The sequence below is a fragment of the Cottoperca gobio genome, chromosome 12 (genome assembly GCF_900634415.1).
Source record: "Cottoperca gobio chromosome 12, fCotGob3.1, whole genome shotgun sequence".
In the NCBI taxonomy this organism is placed as follows: domain Eukaryota; kingdom Metazoa; phylum Chordata; class Actinopteri; order Perciformes; family Bovichtidae; genus Cottoperca; species Cottoperca gobio.
The window spans coordinates 5461003-5481754 of record NC_041366.1 but is presented as its reverse complement, the minus strand read 5'-3'; the positions used below and the strand labels follow the sequence as shown (position 1 = coordinate 5481754).

At 37.8% G+C, this 20752-nt stretch overlaps 1 protein-coding gene across 1 annotated transcript; it reads left to right on the top strand.

Annotated features, from left to right (window-relative positions):
• The first annotated feature begins 139 nt into the window (after positions 1-139).
• On the top strand, positions 140-20498 carry mamdc4 (MAM domain containing 4). The gene is made up of 29 exons (XM_029445351.1): positions 140-1189; positions 2825-2917; positions 3310-3477; positions 4763-4888; positions 5213-5446; positions 5621-5746; positions 6820-6972; positions 7265-7368; positions 7626-7781; positions 8961-9051; positions 9146-9259; positions 10140-10232; positions 10325-10462; positions 10574-10713; positions 11254-11362; positions 11474-11578; positions 12194-12328; positions 12613-12740; positions 13262-13478; positions 13570-13707; positions 13784-13911; positions 14626-14716; positions 14941-15081; positions 15789-15914; positions 16027-16151; positions 16305-16404; positions 16730-16905; positions 18871-18948; positions 19706-20498. The coding sequence occupies exons 1-29, from the start codon at positions 1138-1140 to the stop codon at positions 19742-19744; spliced, it is 3624 nt and encodes a 1207-aa protein (XP_029301211.1). The 5' UTR covers positions 140-1137; the 3' UTR covers positions 19745-20498.
• The last annotated feature ends 254 nt before the right edge of the window (positions 20499-20752 follow it).

Here is a 20752-nt window from a genome sequence, read left to right as displayed (position 1 = left end):
GTGTGTTTTATTATTCCCACTATTTTCAAATCATGACATACACACATATTTAACATACATTTTTATCTATTTTATCTTGCTTTGGCTCTATAATTATGGAGTGGGGGGGTAATATTCCGGTAAATGCCAAAAACGTTGATGTTCTCTGAGATCAAAGTGGTAAATTAATGCAAAAAAATCTCTGAGATTATAAATCCATGAATTTGCAAGAAATAAATCTGAAATAATCTGAGTCACAAATTTTAATCATATGTTTGGGGTTTTTGTCAAATCAAAACTATTATCTGAAAAATGCTAAAAGTACATTTTAGTTTAGCCCAAAGACTGGAAGCAGGGGGAAACTGTCCCATCACAAGTTTAAAAAAATCCTTCCAACAACTATAAAACAGTTTCATATACAGTACATGTTGCACACACATTGTAGCCAGTAAGCTAGTTGTTGGTAAATCCAAAAGTCAGATGAGTTGTGTTACAGACCTTTAACCCCACTGGACAGGATTTATAAGATGCTACGCTCCACTGTTTTGCCCAGCGGTGGTTTGTTCTCGTCTTTACACAAAGCTAAACATATTATTTATCTTTACTGATCGCAAGCGATGACATTGATCAGAGTGAATTGTCATCATAATGTAATGATTGGAAATCAACTAGTAGTCAATTTAATTTAGCTATTCATATATATAACAGAGATTAGGCATCTGCTCCTTTGACAAGTCCGTTTTGGAGAAAAGCACTACATAATTTTCAAAATGGCCGGAAAGACAATGACATATTAACACTAATCTGGTTTTTAAATATCTCTGAAAAACAGGATCATTGTTTGTTGTTGTAATACTCATTTAATCCACAGGAGGCTGAAGTGCACCACTACGCCTTGTTCTAAATAAGAGTATAACAAAAATGATCCCGACAGCTGGATGCAACTTGCACCTGAATTTCTCTGCATGTCTGTTACCAACTGTGTCTACTTCTACACATATACTTGTTTTATGATGGGTTTGTTGCAGTTGCATGCTGGGAGAATTTAAAGTCCAGGTGTTATCTTTTAGAAAAGGAGAAGAGTCAGAGTGAACTATCAAAGACTCTCCAGGTTGTGTTCAGAGCTCCAGATTGATCAGGTGGAAGAGAGGAAGGAAGATGTTCCACTGGAGGAGCTCGGCCCTCATTCTGCTGTTGACTCAGCAGTTTGGTAAGAACACAATCTCTCCACTCAAACTGAGTTTTAGTAACAATTTAATGTAGTAATAATGCTGCTGCTGGTTGTGGCTGGCCTAAATGTAGCTTGTCGTGTTAGATAAAAGATAAAATACACAACTGATAGTGTTGAAAGGTTTCTAACAAGCCCAGTGTTTTGACAAGAAATCTTAAGTTAACACTTGAGGTCAGTTAAGGTCACACTAAATAGTTTTTTTCTGGAACTTCAAAACTACTAATGAAATTAGTCCACAGTACAGTACCTACTGTTTCCAAGGTCAAGAATGAACCTTCAAGCTACAAATGTGTTTAGCCTTGTGCCTCATAAAAAAAAAGAAGACAAAAATGTGTCCGTCAAAAAACTGCCATAAAATGATATATTATTATTTTCCACTGTCACTGTTCAATCTTTTAACTTCAGTCCTGATCATCACTGACAAGTCTTCATTCATTTTCAGAATTGTAACAATTTAAATGTCAGTTTGTTTACATAATGCCACAATGACAAAAAAAATGAAGACGTTTATGTTTAACATTTACAGAAAATGTAGCTATGGGTACAACTGAATCTTTTTGTATTATGTTGCACTTTTAATTCATTTTGTGGACATAATGTGTTCTTGCGACATCCATACGTTGTCATGACATGATACAGTTTTGCTTGTTGTCCCATACAAAGGACAAAACCAGGTGACACCTTTTCTCTCAACCTGTTTTGTGCACAAATCGTATTCATACAGTAAATACAAACTATGTATCTATGATTGTTTTAAAAGAGAACAAATATTTCTACTCATAAAAAATGAATTGCCGTCAACAGAGCTCAGTAAAAAGTGATCCCATAATTATGAGGCAGGGATCATGTCACTGCTGTTGCAACATGCTCTGTGTGATAGCTGAACATTTTCTCATTATCATTCATGTCACGTCGGATTCCCAGCTGTCAGCTCACTGACGCACAAAGTCTGGAGTCTTAATCGCAGACCTTTGAAACGACGGATGACATTTTGCTGCCGCTGACTTTCTCTCTGACCTTTGAGCCTGTTGGCATTGGGCAGTAAAGAGAGTTTGGTTTGAATCATCTGTGAGACTTGCACTGTTCTGATGCTTTAGGTCATTTAACTTATGGGAGACTTTACCTTTCCTGCACTTTATTTCAGAGGAAAATATTGTACTTTATAGCTTGAATTCAAAACATGAGAGAAGTTGAGTCTGACGGTTCATTTTCAACACAGTTGACAAAACAATCTCCACTCGAGGTCCACTAACTGGCTTGTTCTAGAGATTTCTACCTTATCACTTGGTCTTCATCAGGAGTTTTATCTTTTTCGATTTGTTTGTTTTGTTTATATTGTCGTTTCAATACGTAACAATGGGAGACGAGAACATCAACAAAAAAGTGCTCGTAATAAAGGATAAAAAGTACACTGTGATATGGTCAAAAGCTTCAGAAAGTGAGTAAGAGGATCTTGAGTAAAGATTGTTTTGCCAAATAAGATATGCGCATGAAAAAGTCAGACCACCCAGAACATCTGCAATATTTAAATGCAGCATAAACTTTAATGTATTTATTTACAAACTGAAAGAACAACTTTGACATTTCATGTTTGCATTTTATCATATTTCACAGCGACTGGCATTTGGGCTTATCCATGTTTGACCTCTGAGCTGAAATGTGACTTTGTGTGTGACTGTTCTGACTGCAACGATGAGCAAGACTGTGGTAAGTGTAGAAATATGGCCACGCGTGTGAAAACCCTGCTCTGAGCTGAATTCTCAGTTGTTTATTGTAATATGTTCTCATCTTTGCTTACCGAGAGGACGTTGTATCTACAGATGCCGAACACCTGATCTCATGATAGACTTAATGTATTACATGTATGTGAATGTAATGTAGTGTCTGAGCATTGTCTGCTGAAATACAGGAATTTCCTTTAAATAATTTGTACCATATCGAGCCTTAATTCTTGCTGTCAGTGAAATCACTATAATAAAAATAATGCTTGTATGATGAGCAGGAAACATGGAATATGATGAGTTATTAATTTGATCTGTATGCAGTGTTTTAGTTCAACAGTCCAACAGTAAAATATTAATTCTTTCACACCTCTCTAGGCTACAGTGGAAAAGGGTTTGAGTGTGACTTTGAGGAAGCAGGAATGTGTGGATGGACTGGCCGGTCCGTGGACGCAGCAGTGTACAGCTGGGAGAGACGTCAGAGAGGAGGGGACACGCTGCCCGGCAGCGGGCCGTCCTCTGACTACACCACCGGGACAGCTACAGGTGTAGTTTTAACACTTCTCCGTTCTCATGTAGTTTGGTCTTATTCAGTCTCGCATTCATACTAGTACTTTACACTTATACTTTACAAGTCAGTGTATAAAACCTCAAGCAAAATGAGAACCTGGTTTTGTTTAAGTAAAGAGCTGGGGAAAGTAAAAGGTTAAGATGCTTTTTGTTTAACTGAAATGATTGTGTTTCTGTTCCGACGAATAGTTCACAGAAATCCCAAACAAAATGTTACAGGACAGGAGGAAATATTTCTTACAAAGAACAATTATGACCAAGTCTGCAACTACCAGCAACCCCCTCACCTACAACCAAACTGACTCTAAGTGAACAAAGATCTATGAGATTTTATTCATTTTTCTTTACGTTATGGTGTCAATACATATCAATGATACATTTCCTGTTATTTATATCTTGACAGAATTTTACCTTTACACAAAACAGAGTGCAAACATAAACAGACAAACAAAAAGGTTAGACTTTTATGTTTTATATAAGTAGACCTTACGACTTTCTATTACAGTTTCTTATTACTTAAAACATCTTCTCAAAGCATGATCTGTTTAATATTTCATTCATATTTCTATATGTTGTTAGTCCTTTATCTTTATAGAAAGCCCATCTTATTTCCAACAATGTTTAAAATGGCCTTTTCCATAGTATTTAACTTTCCCTTTTGTAGTATTGTGGGAAGTGTTTTTCTGTGCACCCTGCTTTCCCGATCATCTGTTTTATTATTTTGGTAAATATGTAACGAATATATTTATATGTTCGGCATCATTTTCTCCACATTCCTTCCAGCAACTGGAATTGTTTTGTGTATACTTGGATATGGCAAATGTAAAGTATTATATTTCATCTTTTTAATGCATATTCCTGCTTGTGATATACTAGATTTAATGAATGTAAATATATTTTATGCTTTAAATGTCAACAGACGGTGACTAAGGTTTTTTGCAGAAGCTCCTAATGAAAATAACATGCAAATATGAAATGTAGTGATGAAGTGAATAATTAACCGATCATAATGTTATTTTCACAGCCAGCATCAACAGCCAGTCATTTCTCTGCAGCTGTGAGTTTAACAATTATCTCTCCCCAGCAGTTCAAGTCACATCTCAGTCATCATTTAACAGGAGGATCAGCTCGTCTTCCCCGCAATTTGTGACTAACATGTCAAAAAGAGAGTGATTGGACGGGGGTAGTATGAATGTATGAAGTGAGATTATCAGGCTATTATAAAACGGTACCCTGCACTTTTCATATATCCCATCAACAGGTTGGTTTATGGGAGTGAATGCAGTGACGACAGAGTCACTCAGCTCTGCAGTTTTAATCTCCCCAGAGATAAAACAGTCTTCACCAACCTGCCAACTTCGTCTCAGATACTTCCTGTGGGACTCAGGTAACAACTGTTAATGACTACGGGTCATACATTCAAACTGCCTGCTTCTCCGATATCTTAAAACACAATCTTATAGACAGGATTAAATAATATTTTTCAACTATTTTACTAGCAGTATTAGAATGTATTTGATCTGTGCCATGTATCTACAGAAGCCCTGAGAGGCAAGTAAGGAAAAAGAAAATCTATTTTCTAAGTTTGATCTAAAAACATTTCTCTCCTGTGTTTATAACTTGTGAAAAAAAGGTTTTGCCACGATCATTTTTCTAAGTTGAAACACAAAAGCTTGATTGCTGCCCTACTAATAAAGTACTTCACCTGTAGGTCACACAGGTCTGGGTTCCATACCCTTGTGGGCATCCATCCTTCACCAGGACTCCCGAGAGGCCGTAGTGTGGCGTCCTGAAGCCACCAGTGTGCGTGGCTGGAGGGAGGCTACAATCTTTCTGGGCCGTAATCCCACAGCCTTCCAAATCCGTCTTCACTCACAGCGCTCCGAGGGGCGTACAGGAGATGTGGCGGTGGACCATCTGGAGTTTCTGGACTGCGCTCTGCCCTGTGAGTCTCTCAAAACCTCTTATTCATGTGCAGTCCCTGCCTTTCTATGGAGTCTTAAGTGTAATTATAATGTCAGCAATTATAATGAATTAATAACTTGATCAATTAAAATTGCAGAGCCATGATGAGCATAATGATTATTTTTGATGTTGTTTTCTCCCACTACGTCATCAGTACCACTCCCTGGTAAAGAGTGTCCTTTAGAGATGTCGAAGTGTAGGCGTGGGGGCTGCGTGGAGCCGCAGCAGCTCTGTGACGGCAGCGACGACTGCGGTGACGGGTCTGATGAGGAGAACTGTGGTGAGAAAACAGAGAGCCCTCTGACACCACAGTACAGTAGATATGTAGGAATGTGTCTGGACACGGATGATTCAAAGTACAAAACATTAGAGACTGTGATAACATATTGTGCGGAAGAGATTAACGGGGCATTTCAACCAACAACAAGAAACAACATGTTCTTGCACTTTGTGGTATCGACAGAACGGAAGCCAGGAACGGCTTTTTTTATGCCGTTATCTGGAGAAAACATGATAATCAACCTGTTATCACTGGAACACAGATTATTTTATTACTTAGTGTTTATCAGCGTTCAGGAGTGCCAGGCCAGCATGCATAAATGTTGTCTTGACAACTGTAGCAACTGATTTAAAGCTAAAAATGTCAGATCAAGGAGTACTCATTATTAAGAATGTAACCTTATGAATTAAACATTTATACATTAACTGTTCAGTTAAAGATTTTGAAGGCTGAAATCAGGGCTGATCAAATGAACCAGACCATAATTATCCCGTGATCTCGAGATAACAACTTTTGCTTTCTGGAGATCCCGGGATAATTATGGACATATTGACATAAATTGAGCCGTTATCAGGAGAAAAGAAGCTTTGTTATCTCAAGGTAACACAATAAAATAAAACTCCCTTTACCTCCATTGTATTTGGGTGGAGGCAGGACTTTCTAAAATGGAAATCTTAAAAATGTGGCAAAAGTATCTGCATAGCTTAATACCACAAAGACATGAGAAAATGTGTTTTTTGTGATTGTGGGAAAAATATATAAATGATATGAGTAAAGGTCCACCTACTCACTTTTTCCACACCCCTTTTTATTGCTGTAAAATCCTATATTTGGAATATATTCTGGAATATTACTGTAAAGTACCTCTTTTGCAAAGTTCCCAGAAATGTTCCCAAACTCTCCACGGAATTTCTCAATCTATGGACACTATCTTACGGAATACATTTTTCAAAACTCCACAATATTCCTGAAGTTCTGTGAGAAGAAGTAACTTTCCATACAATCCTCACGGTACATTTTATATACATCCAGACGCTTAATGTGAGTTGTGTGTGTTATTGTGTTTCCAGAAGAGTACTGGCGCTGTGACTTTGAGGAGGACCTGTGTGGTTGGGACCTGAGGTCATTGTCCACCCTGAAATGGGTTTGGACAAACCAGGTGAACATCTCTGTCACGGATCCTCTGCAAGGACCAGGCAGGGATCATTCCAACAACAGTGCAACAGGTATCAAAATAAGTCAAAGTGTCCTTTGGTTTTTCACTGTCAGGAACTTGTGTACAGAGACATACAAATATAATGCAAATGTAAATAATTGTCCCTCAATATTTTTGGTATTACCCGACAAAAAAGTAAATAGAAATAAAACAAATAGCAAATGGTAATAACTAAAATAAACATTAATGACGGTAATAGTAACGATTATAAGATGAATACAAATAAAATAGGTTGGAGAACGTAACTTTGTTTTTAAACAACTACATACATACAATAAATAATATCATTATTATCATTGCAGGTAACTTCCTATATGTCACTGTCCCTGATGAGGGTCTCACAAAAGACTGGGCCGCTTTCCAAAGTCCCCGCCTCCAACCCACCAATAGTTCACATCCTTGCAAGGTGAGTCCCAAACTGATTCTCCTTCAGAGAGAGCTTTTTATTCTACTCTTACGCTTCAATGTTACAGTCCTTTACTCACACTCCGCCTTAACATAAACTGATACTCTGAAAAGGAAATAGCAATGAATGAAAAAAAGCTACAGTGAATGAATTGTCATTTCATTCTTAATTTTTAATAATTTATGTTTTAATTAAATTTAAAAAAGAACATATTTCTAAACCTAATTTGACCAGGTTTCTGTATGTGCCCGCTTTAGATGGTGATGTACACTCACCAGTTTGGGCCGAGGTCTGGCGGTCTGACGGTGCTGGTGTCAGATCGTGAGATCTACCCAGTGTGGAAGAGGGGCGGTGCTCTCGGCGATGTTTGGGTGAAGGCCGAGGTGGAGATTGTCACCAATTCAACTTTCCAAGTAAGTACTTTACCTGAGTTTGTAGCCATAATAATGATGCTAGCTGTAGCCTGTAACATCTTAAAAAACTGAAATATTGATACTGAAGTTTCATAAATAAAGACACGGTAACAAATTAACTTCATTCATAGTTTTTATCAAACATTTAGAAGCTGATTTAATATACACAGACAGGCTACACATGTAATTATCACAAGCATCTGGTGGAGCCTGACTGATACTGTTGTTTTTGAGGCCAGAGCTGATATTGGCTTTTGAGACTTTATTCTAATAAGCATTTATCAGCCAATATTATTATTATTATCTTTTTTAAATAAAAATGCCAGAGTAAAGCGATCTTTGCAAACATATGGCTTATGTGGAAATGTTGGTTTATCAATAAAAGCAAAACACAACAAAGTGCAATGCAAAGAGATGTTTATTGCAATGCCCCCAACAACTTACATTCACATAATAATAGTGAATGGAAACTCACATTCATTTGCATTTTCTGTAAATTCAGCTTAATATTTGAGCCATATTTGTATGGGAATGTCAGAACTTAAATGTAAATGTATTGAATAACTTTATATACAACAACCATCATCTATTATACCAAAGAATATATATATATATATATATATATATATATATATATATATATATATATATATATACACGTATATATGTATATATGTATATATGTATATAAGTATATATAAATATATATATAGATATATATATATATATATATATATATATATATATATATATATACATACATACATACATATATATATATATATATATATATATATATATATATATATATATATATATATATATACATATATATATATATATATATATATATATATATATATAATCTATACTTATATACTATATCCTATATAATATATATATATATATATCTATATAAATATCTCTTATTCTCTCTCTTTCTCTCCGTCTCTTCTCCCGTCTCTCTCCTCTCTCTCTCTCTCTCTCCTCTCTCTCTCTCTGTCTATCTCATATCCCTATCTCTATCTATCTATTCTTTCTCTCTACTTCTCCACTCTATCCATCTAACAATCTATCTTTCTTCATCTCTATATATATACATACCATTATATATTATATATATATATATATATATATATGCATATATGCATTGTTTCAATCCATTTCCTGTCATTACAGATTATAATAATGGCAGCAATCAGGAAATTTGCATATGGAGGTATCGCTGTCGACAGCATCGTGTTGTCTCCTGAATGCCGCTTGTCTTCTGGTAATTCTTTAATTATTCCACATCTGCAAAGAATGAAAGTAAACAACATCTGTGGTGTGACAAATCTGCCATCTCATATTCTCTTCTTGAACAGCCAATAGTACCTTGGAAAAGTTCCCTAAATCTCCCAAAGACCCGTGTACGGAACCAGACAAGATGTGTGATTTCCGTCCCGACTGTGCAAAAGAAGAGGATGAATCCAAATGTGGTGAGTCTATTCGTTCTGTTTACTCAGCTTTACTTTTCAAATGTCAGTGATGATTTTCAAGTTAACCAGGGAGGCGGTAGATCTGAAAAATACTCATATGAATAATATTTGTAGCTGTAATTAAAACAATGTTCTCCTGTTATTAAAACTTTATTTATTTATTAAAACTTTGTTTATGGTGGAGGTAGGGCTGTCATGATTTTCACTACACAATTGGTAGTGGCCAAAATTATTTGTAATAACGATATTATCGCGATATCTATAGAAAATGAGGATAATCTTTTTTAGAGTGATTCTATCAGTCAAATTTTGACTAACTTTGTTTATTGTGCATTTTTACATGCAAAATACCAGGAGGTGGTAAGAGAGTTTGAAATCTATAACTTTATAAAGCGTACAAATTAACGCAGGATTATATTCAAACAATATTATTCAAACAAATGAATATTATAATGTATATCATTAACATTAACTGTTCGGAGTTGTGTCTCCATGATTGTTTGCACTTTTTGTACGTCGCTTTGGACAAAAGCGTCAGCTAAACGAACTGTAATATAATATAATATCGAAATTTCATTTTAAAATATCACAGTTGCCAATACCGGTATATCGCAACACCCCTAGTTATAGGACTTGAGAGAAGTGAAGAATTATATTCTCTCAAGTCCTATAACTAGGGGTGTTGCGATATACCGGTGTGAAGAATTATATTATATTTTTTTATTGAATATGCTTGGGTTGCGCAGACCTTTATGACCTCCGTCTCATGCACTGAACTTGTAACAAAAGAAAAATGCAAGTTGTTGTTTTAAAGTTGTTGTTTGTTTGTGTGAGTTTTGTCTCATTTTGAGTGAGATGTCTGTATGAATCCTCCCTGCAGGGGACTTCTCTTACACTGAGGGCAGCTCAGGCTGGACTGATGCCAGCATTGGGAGTCAAGGTTGGGTGCTCCATGAAAATGGCACATCCAAAGGTACAACTAAAAACACTCAACTATTGATTTACTAGTATTCAGTGATAAAAATATCATATTATTTGGATATTTGTTTCTTTTACATTTCCTAGAGGAGTACCTGTATGTAGCCGAGGCCCCAGGCCAGCAGCTGACCGAGGCCCAGACACGGACTCCCCTCCTGGGCCCCTCCGGCCCAGCCTGCACCCTGAGCTTTGATTTTGCACTAACTGGAAGTGCAGAGCACATTGGTAACCAAATTATTTTGTTATCCAACATGTCTTCTTCTCACCTCTTATCTTTTCCCGGGACACACAGCTCAGATCTTTAGACATGACTCTGTTTACGTCTTTCTTCTGCAGGTGAGCTGTCCGTCAGGGTGATTGACAGCTTGCTGGGCATGCGGCCTAAGCTGTGGGAGTTTAGTGGGAAGACTGGAACAGAGGAGGGGGCGTGGCAACACGTCGACCTGCCTATTGGAGTCAGAAAAGATCGCTTCCAGGTCAGCTTTTCTTCCTCAGGGCTGATATTATTATCACATTTAAAATGTTGCCATTGATGATGAGATTTGCTTCGCAGATAGAAGTCACTTTTCTGAAAAATAAATAAAGGTCAAACATTGAAGCAAAACAATCGGTTTGAAAACATTTAGATCCGAAGACATTTGATATATCCCTAAATCTATCCTGCCAAGACAAAGATTGCATCTGGTAACTAATCATCATTTTTAAATTTGACATTTGTGCTCCGATGATAACACATTTAATGTATATAGATGATGATGAGATATGAGCCGCAACATTTCATAGGAAGTAAAATTTTGAAACCTCTATGGGGTCTGTTTACAAAAAATGTCTTTGTCTTTGCAATGCTAGGAAAATATGCTAACATAAAATAGAAAATATGAATTAACAAAATGCAGCTGAAGATAGAAGACGAGAAAGAAATATGTCCGGTAAAACTGTTTAAAAATCTACATTAATGGTAAAGTTGAATTTCACTTATCAGGGCTCTTCAGTTGTCCTTGTTTTATCTTCCCCAGCTGGTGTTTGAAGCTCGTGCTGTGAAACTTTTACCATGGGCCAAGATTAAAATGACAAACGTGACCTTTGTCAGCTGTCATGCTGGCTATTTCCCATCTTCTACAACAGGTATCTCATAACCTTTTACGTACACACACACATGATCTTGTATAATGCATACTTTCATATTTTATCGAGAAATGTCTCAAAGCTTTGATAAACTTTTGTCTTTGTGGCCAGGACTGTCATGTAACTTTGAAGATGGACTGTGTGGATGGTATCAGGACAACAGTGACAACTTTGACTGGGCGGTGATGGGTGGGATGGACCATACCATCGGGATAGGTAACCTCTTTTAAAAACAAAAAATATACTAAACAAACTAATATACACAGACACACACACACTTTGCCTCCATCTTTCCTTCGTAGAAAACATCACATTTTAAATGTGTCATATCGAGAAGGGAGTACATAGGAGGATATTGTGTAATCATGGTTTGGTGCAGTAATAATAACACTAATTCAGCATTAACAGTCTTTACAAGTTACAAGTGTCTGTCACATGTTAATTGGCCATTACAAAACCTCCATTTAAATACTTTTTATGTATACAATGATGATTAATTCCCTGCTCATAATCTACCAATATGTCAATGCTTTAATATAAAGAATATTTATATGCATAGTGTCCATAGTTTCCTGATTTTAGGATTAAAAAATAGTGAGAAAATTAGACCCTCAAACTTACAAAGATGTAAATGAGGGTGAGATTCTTGATATTTGGGAAGTTATTCTAGTCCCGGCACTGCCTCAAGGCTGCAAGTTATTGATATTATACTGGAATACTAACAACATACTATAACAACAACAATACTACATTATATAAAGTTCCACTGCTGCTCCTGTGATGATTTGAAACTCAACTTAATTTCCCACCCGTCTTTCTGTTGATGTCTAGGCACCAGCCTCGTTGTGGACATGTGGAGCCCTGCTCTCCGCGGTGCGTTTGGACGCTTAGTTTCATTCACACAGTTACAAGGTCCTTCAGATTACTGCCTGTCCTTCTTCTACAAACTCTATGGGCCCAACATAGGTGAGGATGAGTCTGCATGGAAAGCAGTTTAAAGTGACAGAATGCTGATGAAGCAGCCGTGTCTTTGAGCCTGGGGGGAAATACCTGACATTAATCATACAAAAGGATCTAATCTTAAAAGTCTGCCTTTTCTAATTTAGTAATTGCAGTAAATGGCAAATATGTTGGTTTTAATTTAAATATTACCTACTTACCTGATAGAAGCTGGAAATAATCCAAAACATGAATCATTTCTTTGTCTTCTCACACTTCCTGCCCCACCCTCACCCACTGATCCCGTCCAGGTGTTCTGAATGTGAAGCTGTTAGATAGCAACGGTTATGAGACCGTCCTCTGGACCCGCAGTGCAGCTCATGGCAACCTGTGGCACGAAGCGCACTGCTCCGTACCACACCAGCTCACAAACTTTCAGGTATGGAATGACTGCAGTCAGCCTGAAATGACTGAATAATGCTTAAAACTTCATGCAATGTCACAGAACTTTATACGTGAGACCTGAGAGGCAACTGAGAAAATAATTAATTCTGGTGATCCACTTTCTAAGCTGTTCTCTCCCCTGTGTTCATGACTTAAGAACAGGTTAAGGTTGTTTTGCCAGGATAATATTTCTAAGTTTCTTTAAAAATAATCATCTGTGAAACAGGTGGGAAAAAAAGAGTTGGTGAGTTTTATTTCCTCCATGCCCTCTAAACACCAAACTTACCAGGAAGAAAACATGAATGCTTAGAAGGTTTATCATGGAACACTTGTTTTTCACCTGTTCCTACGTCATAAACAAAGGAGAGAAAAACAATTAAGATCAGAATTAGAAAATTGATATTTCTTTTTTTTTTCTAACTTGGCTCTCAGGGCTTCCAAAAACAGATGTCTAAGAAGATAATGCCAAAATTAATATTTTAACATCTTCATTTCCCACCTTTGACCGACCACTAGCTGATGTTTGAAGCGGTTCGCTCTGGTTTTGATGGGCGCGTTGCCATTGACGATGTGACGTTCTTGGAAGGTCCGTGCACCGTGCCCAGCATGTGTTCCTTTGAAGGCCAGCGGTGTGGATACAGCAGCTTTGGTCAATTTCAATGGCTCTACCGCAGGGGACTCACTGCCACGGTGACTGGACCTAAGACTGACCACACTCTGGAGACTGAACTGGGTGAGAGAGAATCAGAGAATCCCATTAAACATTAGTAATATTTTAATATACTGGTGAATTAAGATCTTCCTCTGCCTGGTTGCTCGCTCAGGTTTCTACATGATGGCTAACACCGGAGAGAACATACTTCCTGCTGGTGGTTCAACAGTCCTCACCTCCCCTGTTCGCCATGGAAACTCCAGGACTGTGTGCGTCAGTTTCTGGTATCACATGGGAGGAGTGAATCCTGGTGAGACACCTTCACACACTGAAACACACACACTAAAAACACAACAAAAAAAACACTAAAAGCGTGTACGTTGCAGGTTCTCTGACTTTGTATATGAAGCCGGTGAAGGGAGAAAGGTTGAAGATCTTCTCTAACAGTCTGAACCAGGGAGATGTCTGGCGCCATGGCAACGGCCACATCTTGAGTGACCTTGTGGACTGGCAGGTACAGTGTGGAGGCTAGAGTCTTTCTTTTTATATAAACTTTCTTTAGATTTTTCCACTCAGAGGAATAGATTACAGAAAGTTACAGGTGACATCCACCATTCAAAACGCCTTCCAAGGTCAACACACATATATACATTCATTCATAACTACAAATACATTTAGCAAACAATAGACAAAAACAATGCTAACTAAAAAAACTATACATGCCTAAAAAGTTATGTATTTTTAAAAAACAACTGTGTGCAAGATATGTACATTTAGACTGAGTCAGACTTTGAAAGTCCTCGGGCCCTATTTAAACTCTATAGTGAATGGACTAAAGTATATTTTGGGTGTGAACAACTACACTTTTACTAGTTAAACAGTGCATAATCTGTGAGCAAAGTAACGCGCAAAGCGGTTGTATTGTGTCTCTTAAAATAGAGTTTTGGGCTCAACATGAATTAAACCAATCAGTTACATACAGGTTTGCAGCCAGGCACTTCGTACTGGAACATTGGTGGAAAAAACGGCACCGGGTTAATTTGCTATTTCATAAAAACGGCAAATTAAAGCAAAAGACATATGTTATAATCCATATTTCTAAGGAAAAGCAGCATGTTAAATGTTACATCTCTTTAAGAAGATTTAGAGAATTGTTATTAGTGAACCTTGATATGTAAGGTCTCGTGTTTAAATCAAGATTATGACGTGATTTTCTTCTTCTCTGCAGCTGGAGTTTGAGGCGGTCGGAGCAGGAGGCAAAGACACTCACATTGCAGTTGACGACGTCTTCCTTTCAGCTCACCCATGTCACGATCAAGGTTTGTATTAGCCTCAGCAAATTAAGGAGAAACACAACAGACTTTTAGACTAGTGTTCATCTAAACAAATTGGTACGATTTTATGCCAGCCCATGTGAGTGCTCATCTTAGTTATCAATATTAAAGCATTAAATATTTTGTCTTAACTGGGTCACATTGCAGCTTCTGAGCTCTTTAAAGGAGCACTCCACCAATTGCTTGGTTTGTTCTGTTAAATATCTCAGGTTCTAAGTGCAGTCTGGAGAGAGGGATGTGTAGCTGGAGCAACATGAAAGGGGACAATCTGGACTGGGAGCTGACGAGTCGGGAGGCAGAGAGCCACTACTCCACCCCATTTGAAGACCACAGTCTGGGCACAGAGAAAGGTAAGCAGACACGGACTGAGTTACTTTAACTGTGGATGTTGTGGCAAAAGTCATGTGTCATGTGCTACCAGCAAGATCTTCACACTGAGTGTCAGGAAGCAGCAAGAACAATTCTTTGATCATTTTTAAGCACATCATTTATTTGATCTATGTCTGTCAATTCGGGTGCACGCTTGTTTATCCAATAACTGTACATGTACTGGAAATGTAATTGAAGCTGGGGTAGACAGTTTTTTGGAATCATTAGGAAAAAATGCCACACTGACCTTTCAGCATATTGTAATTCAAGTGGTCTTAGAGAAAACTAGACTTCTGCACCTCCTCCATAAAATCTAGCCTGTGACTGGAGACTTTGGCCAATCACAGGTAACTTCAGAGAGAGGCTGTTCAACAGATATATACTGTGATTTTACACAGTATATAATCTCAAAGGGCTTTACAACCTATAAATCTGCAAAGAAAACAGGACGATAATTCTCATAGACTATCTGTTATATTACTCCATCGGGATCACATCAGGATGATGTTTGAAATGAATGACTAGTAATCGTACAGGTTACTGTATGGAGCATCTGCATGTGCTCGTCAGAGAAGAGCAGCTTAGGACAGAGAAGGGAGAGGGGAGAACTGCAGGTATCATTTCATATTCTACCTTTTTTTGTCTATCCCAGTTAAAAATTGACTACTTTCACTTTACTTTCCATCAGGTCACTTCCTGTTCTTGCCAAGCAGCAACCGGACGGCAGCCAATGAGAACGCTAAGTTGCTGAGCCCTCATCTGCCCCCGACCAAGGGCACCTGCCTGAAATTCTGGGTCTACAAGCCTCAATCATGTAAGAATCAATGTTGTTGTGAAAACCTGTCAGATGTAGTCTGGATGTGATGCATTTCCCATTTTGGTATTTTGTAAAACTTACATATCTACTTATTTTTTAATGTATGCAGCGGACAGCCAGCTGAAGGTGTGGTCGCTCTCTGAAGGTCTTCTCGATCAGCTGCTGGTGGTGAGTGAACTGGGAGGACCATGGAGACGCTTTGACGTCGACATCACATCTACTAAGGAATACCAGGTCAGACTCTCACTTGCCAAAAAAGACAATAAAATGTGTCTAATCAGTAAACTAATACAGCGCTTCTGACACTGTATGTAAGCTTATATTGGTACGTCAAATTCTGCACATAGTTTAAGGTCTTACTTGTCGTCTTGTTTTTGTTGTTTACAGATTGTGTTTGAAGGAGTCAAAGGCACATCAGGCGTTGTAGCGCTGGATGACATTGAGTACACTGTCGGAGTCAACTGCGCTAACAAAGTCACAGATTCAAGTAGGATGTGCCTGAGCCATTGCTTGTTTTTCAGTCATTTAACTGCATATGCACAGCTTATTTTCAGTTTGATGATGATTGTTTTAGAAAAGGGTTAGGGTTAGGGTTAGGGTTATAAGGTTTTTGCAAACTTATAAAATGTTCCTGAGATTGGAGATTTGTTTTTAAAAACGTTCAGCAGTAAAGGAGTTTGTCTAATTGTCAGTAGTTTTTCGCCTAACTTAAAATGCAAAACCAGCAGTGCAGCCCTTTGACTGAATTCCCATTGTCCTCAGCACAATCTTTAGTAGAACTGGAAACTAAATGTCTTCCATCTTCCCTGTAGCCTCCCCAAAACAAGACAACACAGGAGGCATCGCAGCGTCCATCATCGTGGTCCTGCTGCTGATCGTCACATTGATCGTTCTGCTGATTTACTACCTGCGAACCAGACAGGCTGTGACCAATCCTTCCTCAGCTGGTGCTGGGTTCAAAAATGAATCATATGATACGGACCCCACAGTGAGTTACACACTACTCACTCACTAAGATTCACAACTTTTACAACCACCCGGTCACATTTGTGCTATGAGTATTAAGGATAATTCTGGCTGAAAGGTGAAAAAACTTGCCCAGAAGAAGACGATATACTCTTAGTCCTATAGAACAGTGGTTCCCAAACGGTGTGCCGTGCCACACTGGTGTGCCGTGAGACATATTCTGGTGTGCCGTGGGATTTTGAAACGATTAGGCCTATTACCTATTGCCCATTAACTGTACAAAAGGTTATGAATTATTGTTTATTTACTTTATCGGTACTTTGTCCTACACACTTATTTCACGATATATCATTAAAAAAAAAGAAATCTGTAAAAGCGATCCCCGCTTTAGCCATTTGCGCATGGTGGGAAATATTTGAGTGTGACAAAAGATTTGTCTGTATTCATTTTTTGCATGCCAGTTTGCATTTTCATTCTCAATGCATCTTCTTCTTTACAAGTTTAGTTGAAAACGTTTTATTTTCAACTCATTGCATACTGTTGTATGTCCATATAAACTTGCTGTTTGTACACAAATTAGTTGCAGTGCATCTCTCTAATTACTTTAGTCAGTAAAGATACATATTGCTCACCAGGGATGCCCCCCCCCCCCCTCTCTAGTTCCATTATCTAATTGTTTATTTTGTGACACTTCTAGTTAAATGAGTGTGTTGCTGCTTTAATGTGGAATTTTACAGTGAATTAATTAAAGGGATTCTTAAATTATTTTGTTAGTAAATTATTAATTAAATAATATAGTTGTCTGTCAAATTTTGTTTGGCATTAGTAAATAAAAAATGTTTTTCACAGAGTGATAACAGTGATACTATGTGTTATAGAGGGTATTTTGCCCGGATATAAACAGGTGTGCCTTGAGATTTTGGCTTGGTATTTGGTGTGCCTTGGCCACAAAAAGTTTGAAAACCACTGCTATAGAACATGTAGTAGTGGTGAACTTCAGGCTCTTGTGGCAAACATTAGTATTACAACATCAAATACTTTTACTATTACATTATTATATTTCATTTAGCTCATTTTGCCCAAAGCAACTTGAAATAAGTGCAAACAATCATGAGGATACAACTCTGCAATCTTACAAGCACATTAGCTTCAAATAGATGAATACAAACTCAGCCATTAGCTTCAAATAAGCCAAACCAATTTAAGTGCTACATACACAAATAAGAATTCTTATTATTATAAAAAAAATTTTTTAATGTATTATTGGCCAAGGTCCTGTCAAAACAGGTGGGTTTTCACTCTACGCTGGAAGGTGTGGAGACTTTCTGCTAACTAGTTTTATTTTAGTTTTATTTTAGGGGTATTTGGGTCCCACAGGAGTAACGAGTCGATTGGCCGATGCAGAGCAAAGTGAGCAAGCTGGGGTATATGGTTTGACCATGGCCTGGATGTAGGAAGGAGCTGACCCATTCCAGGCACGGAAGGCCAGCACCAGAGTCTTGAAGCAGATTAGGTCACCACTGGTAACCAGTGAAGGGAGCGGAGGAGCGGTGTAGTGTGGGAGAACTTGGGGAGGTTGAAGACCAGTCGGGCTTCTGCATTCTGGATGAGCTGTAGAGGTCTGATGGCACTTGTAGGTAGACCAGCAAGGAGGAACACTTCCTCAATTCCCCTTCCAAACTTAGTTTTCACCTGTTCTCACAGGTGAAAAAAAAGTAACTTAAAAAATGATCCAGGCAAATTCTCTAGAAGAGACACCTTCTGCTAAGGTGGCACAGTTAGTAAAAACCATTGTTATATAGAGGCTACGTTTACTGGGGATGATAAGAAGTTAATCTAGTGCGCTAGGCTAGAAGCTAAACTAGGAGCTACATTAACAAGGCAGCAACAAAGGCTGCCCCTAACAGTAAATTAGCTTTAATGTATTTAGCATCTGCATCTTTTATTTATTTTGTCTGATTAATGATTAATGATGTGTTCATTTCAGAATGATCGTGTGGTGATAGCTTCGGATGGCATCGGGTTGCAAAACCATCCCATGGCAGCTGGGTTCAATAATGTCTCTGTGAGTGTACAGTACTATATACTTTTTATGACTAATGTTTTATTTTATTTGGTGTGTAAATCTGTATTTACATTTACTCTGTAAATACAGTTAAATTACGGTGATTTGAAGCTGCACTAATATATCTTTTTCCAGTAGAGGGCAGAAAGTACTCCAAACTCACAACTATGAGCCCGGACATTCTAGTTCTTGTGACTAAAACAAATACCTAACAGTACTTACACATCTAGCAGAGATGAAGCAACATGGTGCCTATTGAAGTCCTTTTTGTCTTCCCTGTCGATTCCAAATTAGTATTATTATTCACTCTATAATACACGTTTACATACCCAATTTCACTGTACTGGTGACAACATCGGTATGATCAATAACAAAAAAAGCATTGGAGTTCACAATATAAAATATAGAAAGTAAAAAGAAAAAAGGAGATAAGATTAAATTGGGTAGTGCAGGGTATGAAAAGTCCTGAGGGGCAAGTGAAAAAACAATTATTCTTGTGATCCATTTTCTGTCTGATTTAAATAGTTTTCTCTCCTGTTTTTATGACTTATGAACAGATAAACAAAGAGGTTTTTCCAGGATAATCTTTCCATGTTCCTTAATTAGTATTTTGTTCATCTGCCTTTCAAGAAGACTGTTGACAAATATATTACTGTTTAAGAACACGTTTAAAGTTAGCACCCTTCCATGGCCAGTTTATGGACAGACTTTGGTTGTTCTCACTGACAGGTCCACTCTTCTTCTTTTGTTTCTGCAGTTCTCTGCTGACGCCGGAAAGAGCCTCACGGAGGGGTGAGGCAGGAGGAGCGGCGGTTCTGCCACCTATAGGTGGCTTTTTGAAAATGAGGCGATATCACAGCAGCAGAACTGCTTGTGTCGCCGTTACATGACACACACACACACACACACACACACACACACACACACACACACACACACACACACACACACACACACACTTACATAAAGAAAACACAAGCACAGCCCGCATATTGCAACACTAATGAAGGCCTAATCAGTGGTGCTGCCTCAGATCTGATGGAGGCCTCGAGGGTCACAGCTCTCTTCCGGTGGACAGACAGATGGAAGTCATAAGGAAGAACGTCTAAGGTGTCTTGGGCAGAAATTAGTTGAACTTTCTTTCAATCGAGACGGTGTCTGACCTGTGAATGGCAAAAATGGTTGCATTGAGATTTAGGATCCATTTTGGAACTGTAAGGAAGCATAAACTTGGGGCATGGAGCTTGAGAGAAATGTGAGTTCACAGTCGAGGAGGCTCTAATGAATGACACTATCAAGTTGCACTTTGGGACAAGAGCTTGAATAACATTAAAAAGTAAAAATATATGTCTCAATCTGTCTCTTACAAGCACCCTAACTTTATAGAAAGTTGTGCAGTGCCCCTTTAAAGAGAAAAGAGCAGCTTTAAACGGACAGGTTAAACCTTGAAAAAAGATTAAAGGGTTATAAAGAAAGTTGACATGTAACGGAGCTCTTTGGAGAAAGTCTGTTGAAGGGATGTATTCTTTTGGATTGGTTGGAGAGTTAACTTTGCTCTGCTTTGAAACAAGACATAATTGAGCTCTGATGATACATGAATTAAAGTTGAGCATTGAAACACTGCATCAGTATGTCTTTTCATTTTGAGAAATGATTTCCAGGCAATTAAATAACTGAAATTAAATAAATATATATATATATATTTAATATTAAATATGATATATATATTTATATACATACAGTAACATTTTTAATGTGTCTAAATAAGAATTGTCATAATTGACTAACCTTTAACTGATAAAAC

Bases quoted from the DNA above. Each gene is read 5' to 3' on its own strand.
- mamdc4 (XM_029445351.1), top strand. From the start codon at position 1,138: ATGTTCCACTGGAGGAGCTCGGCCCTCATTCTGCTGTTGACTCAGCAG. The intron at 1,190-2,824 runs GTAAGAACACAA...CATATTTCACAG, and splicing joins GCTGTTGACTCAGCAGTTTG to CGACTGGCATTTGGGCTTAT. The intron at 13,708-13,783 runs GTGAGACACCTT...TGTACGTTGCAG, and splicing joins CATGGGAGGAGTGAATCCTG to GTTCTCTGACTTTGTATATG.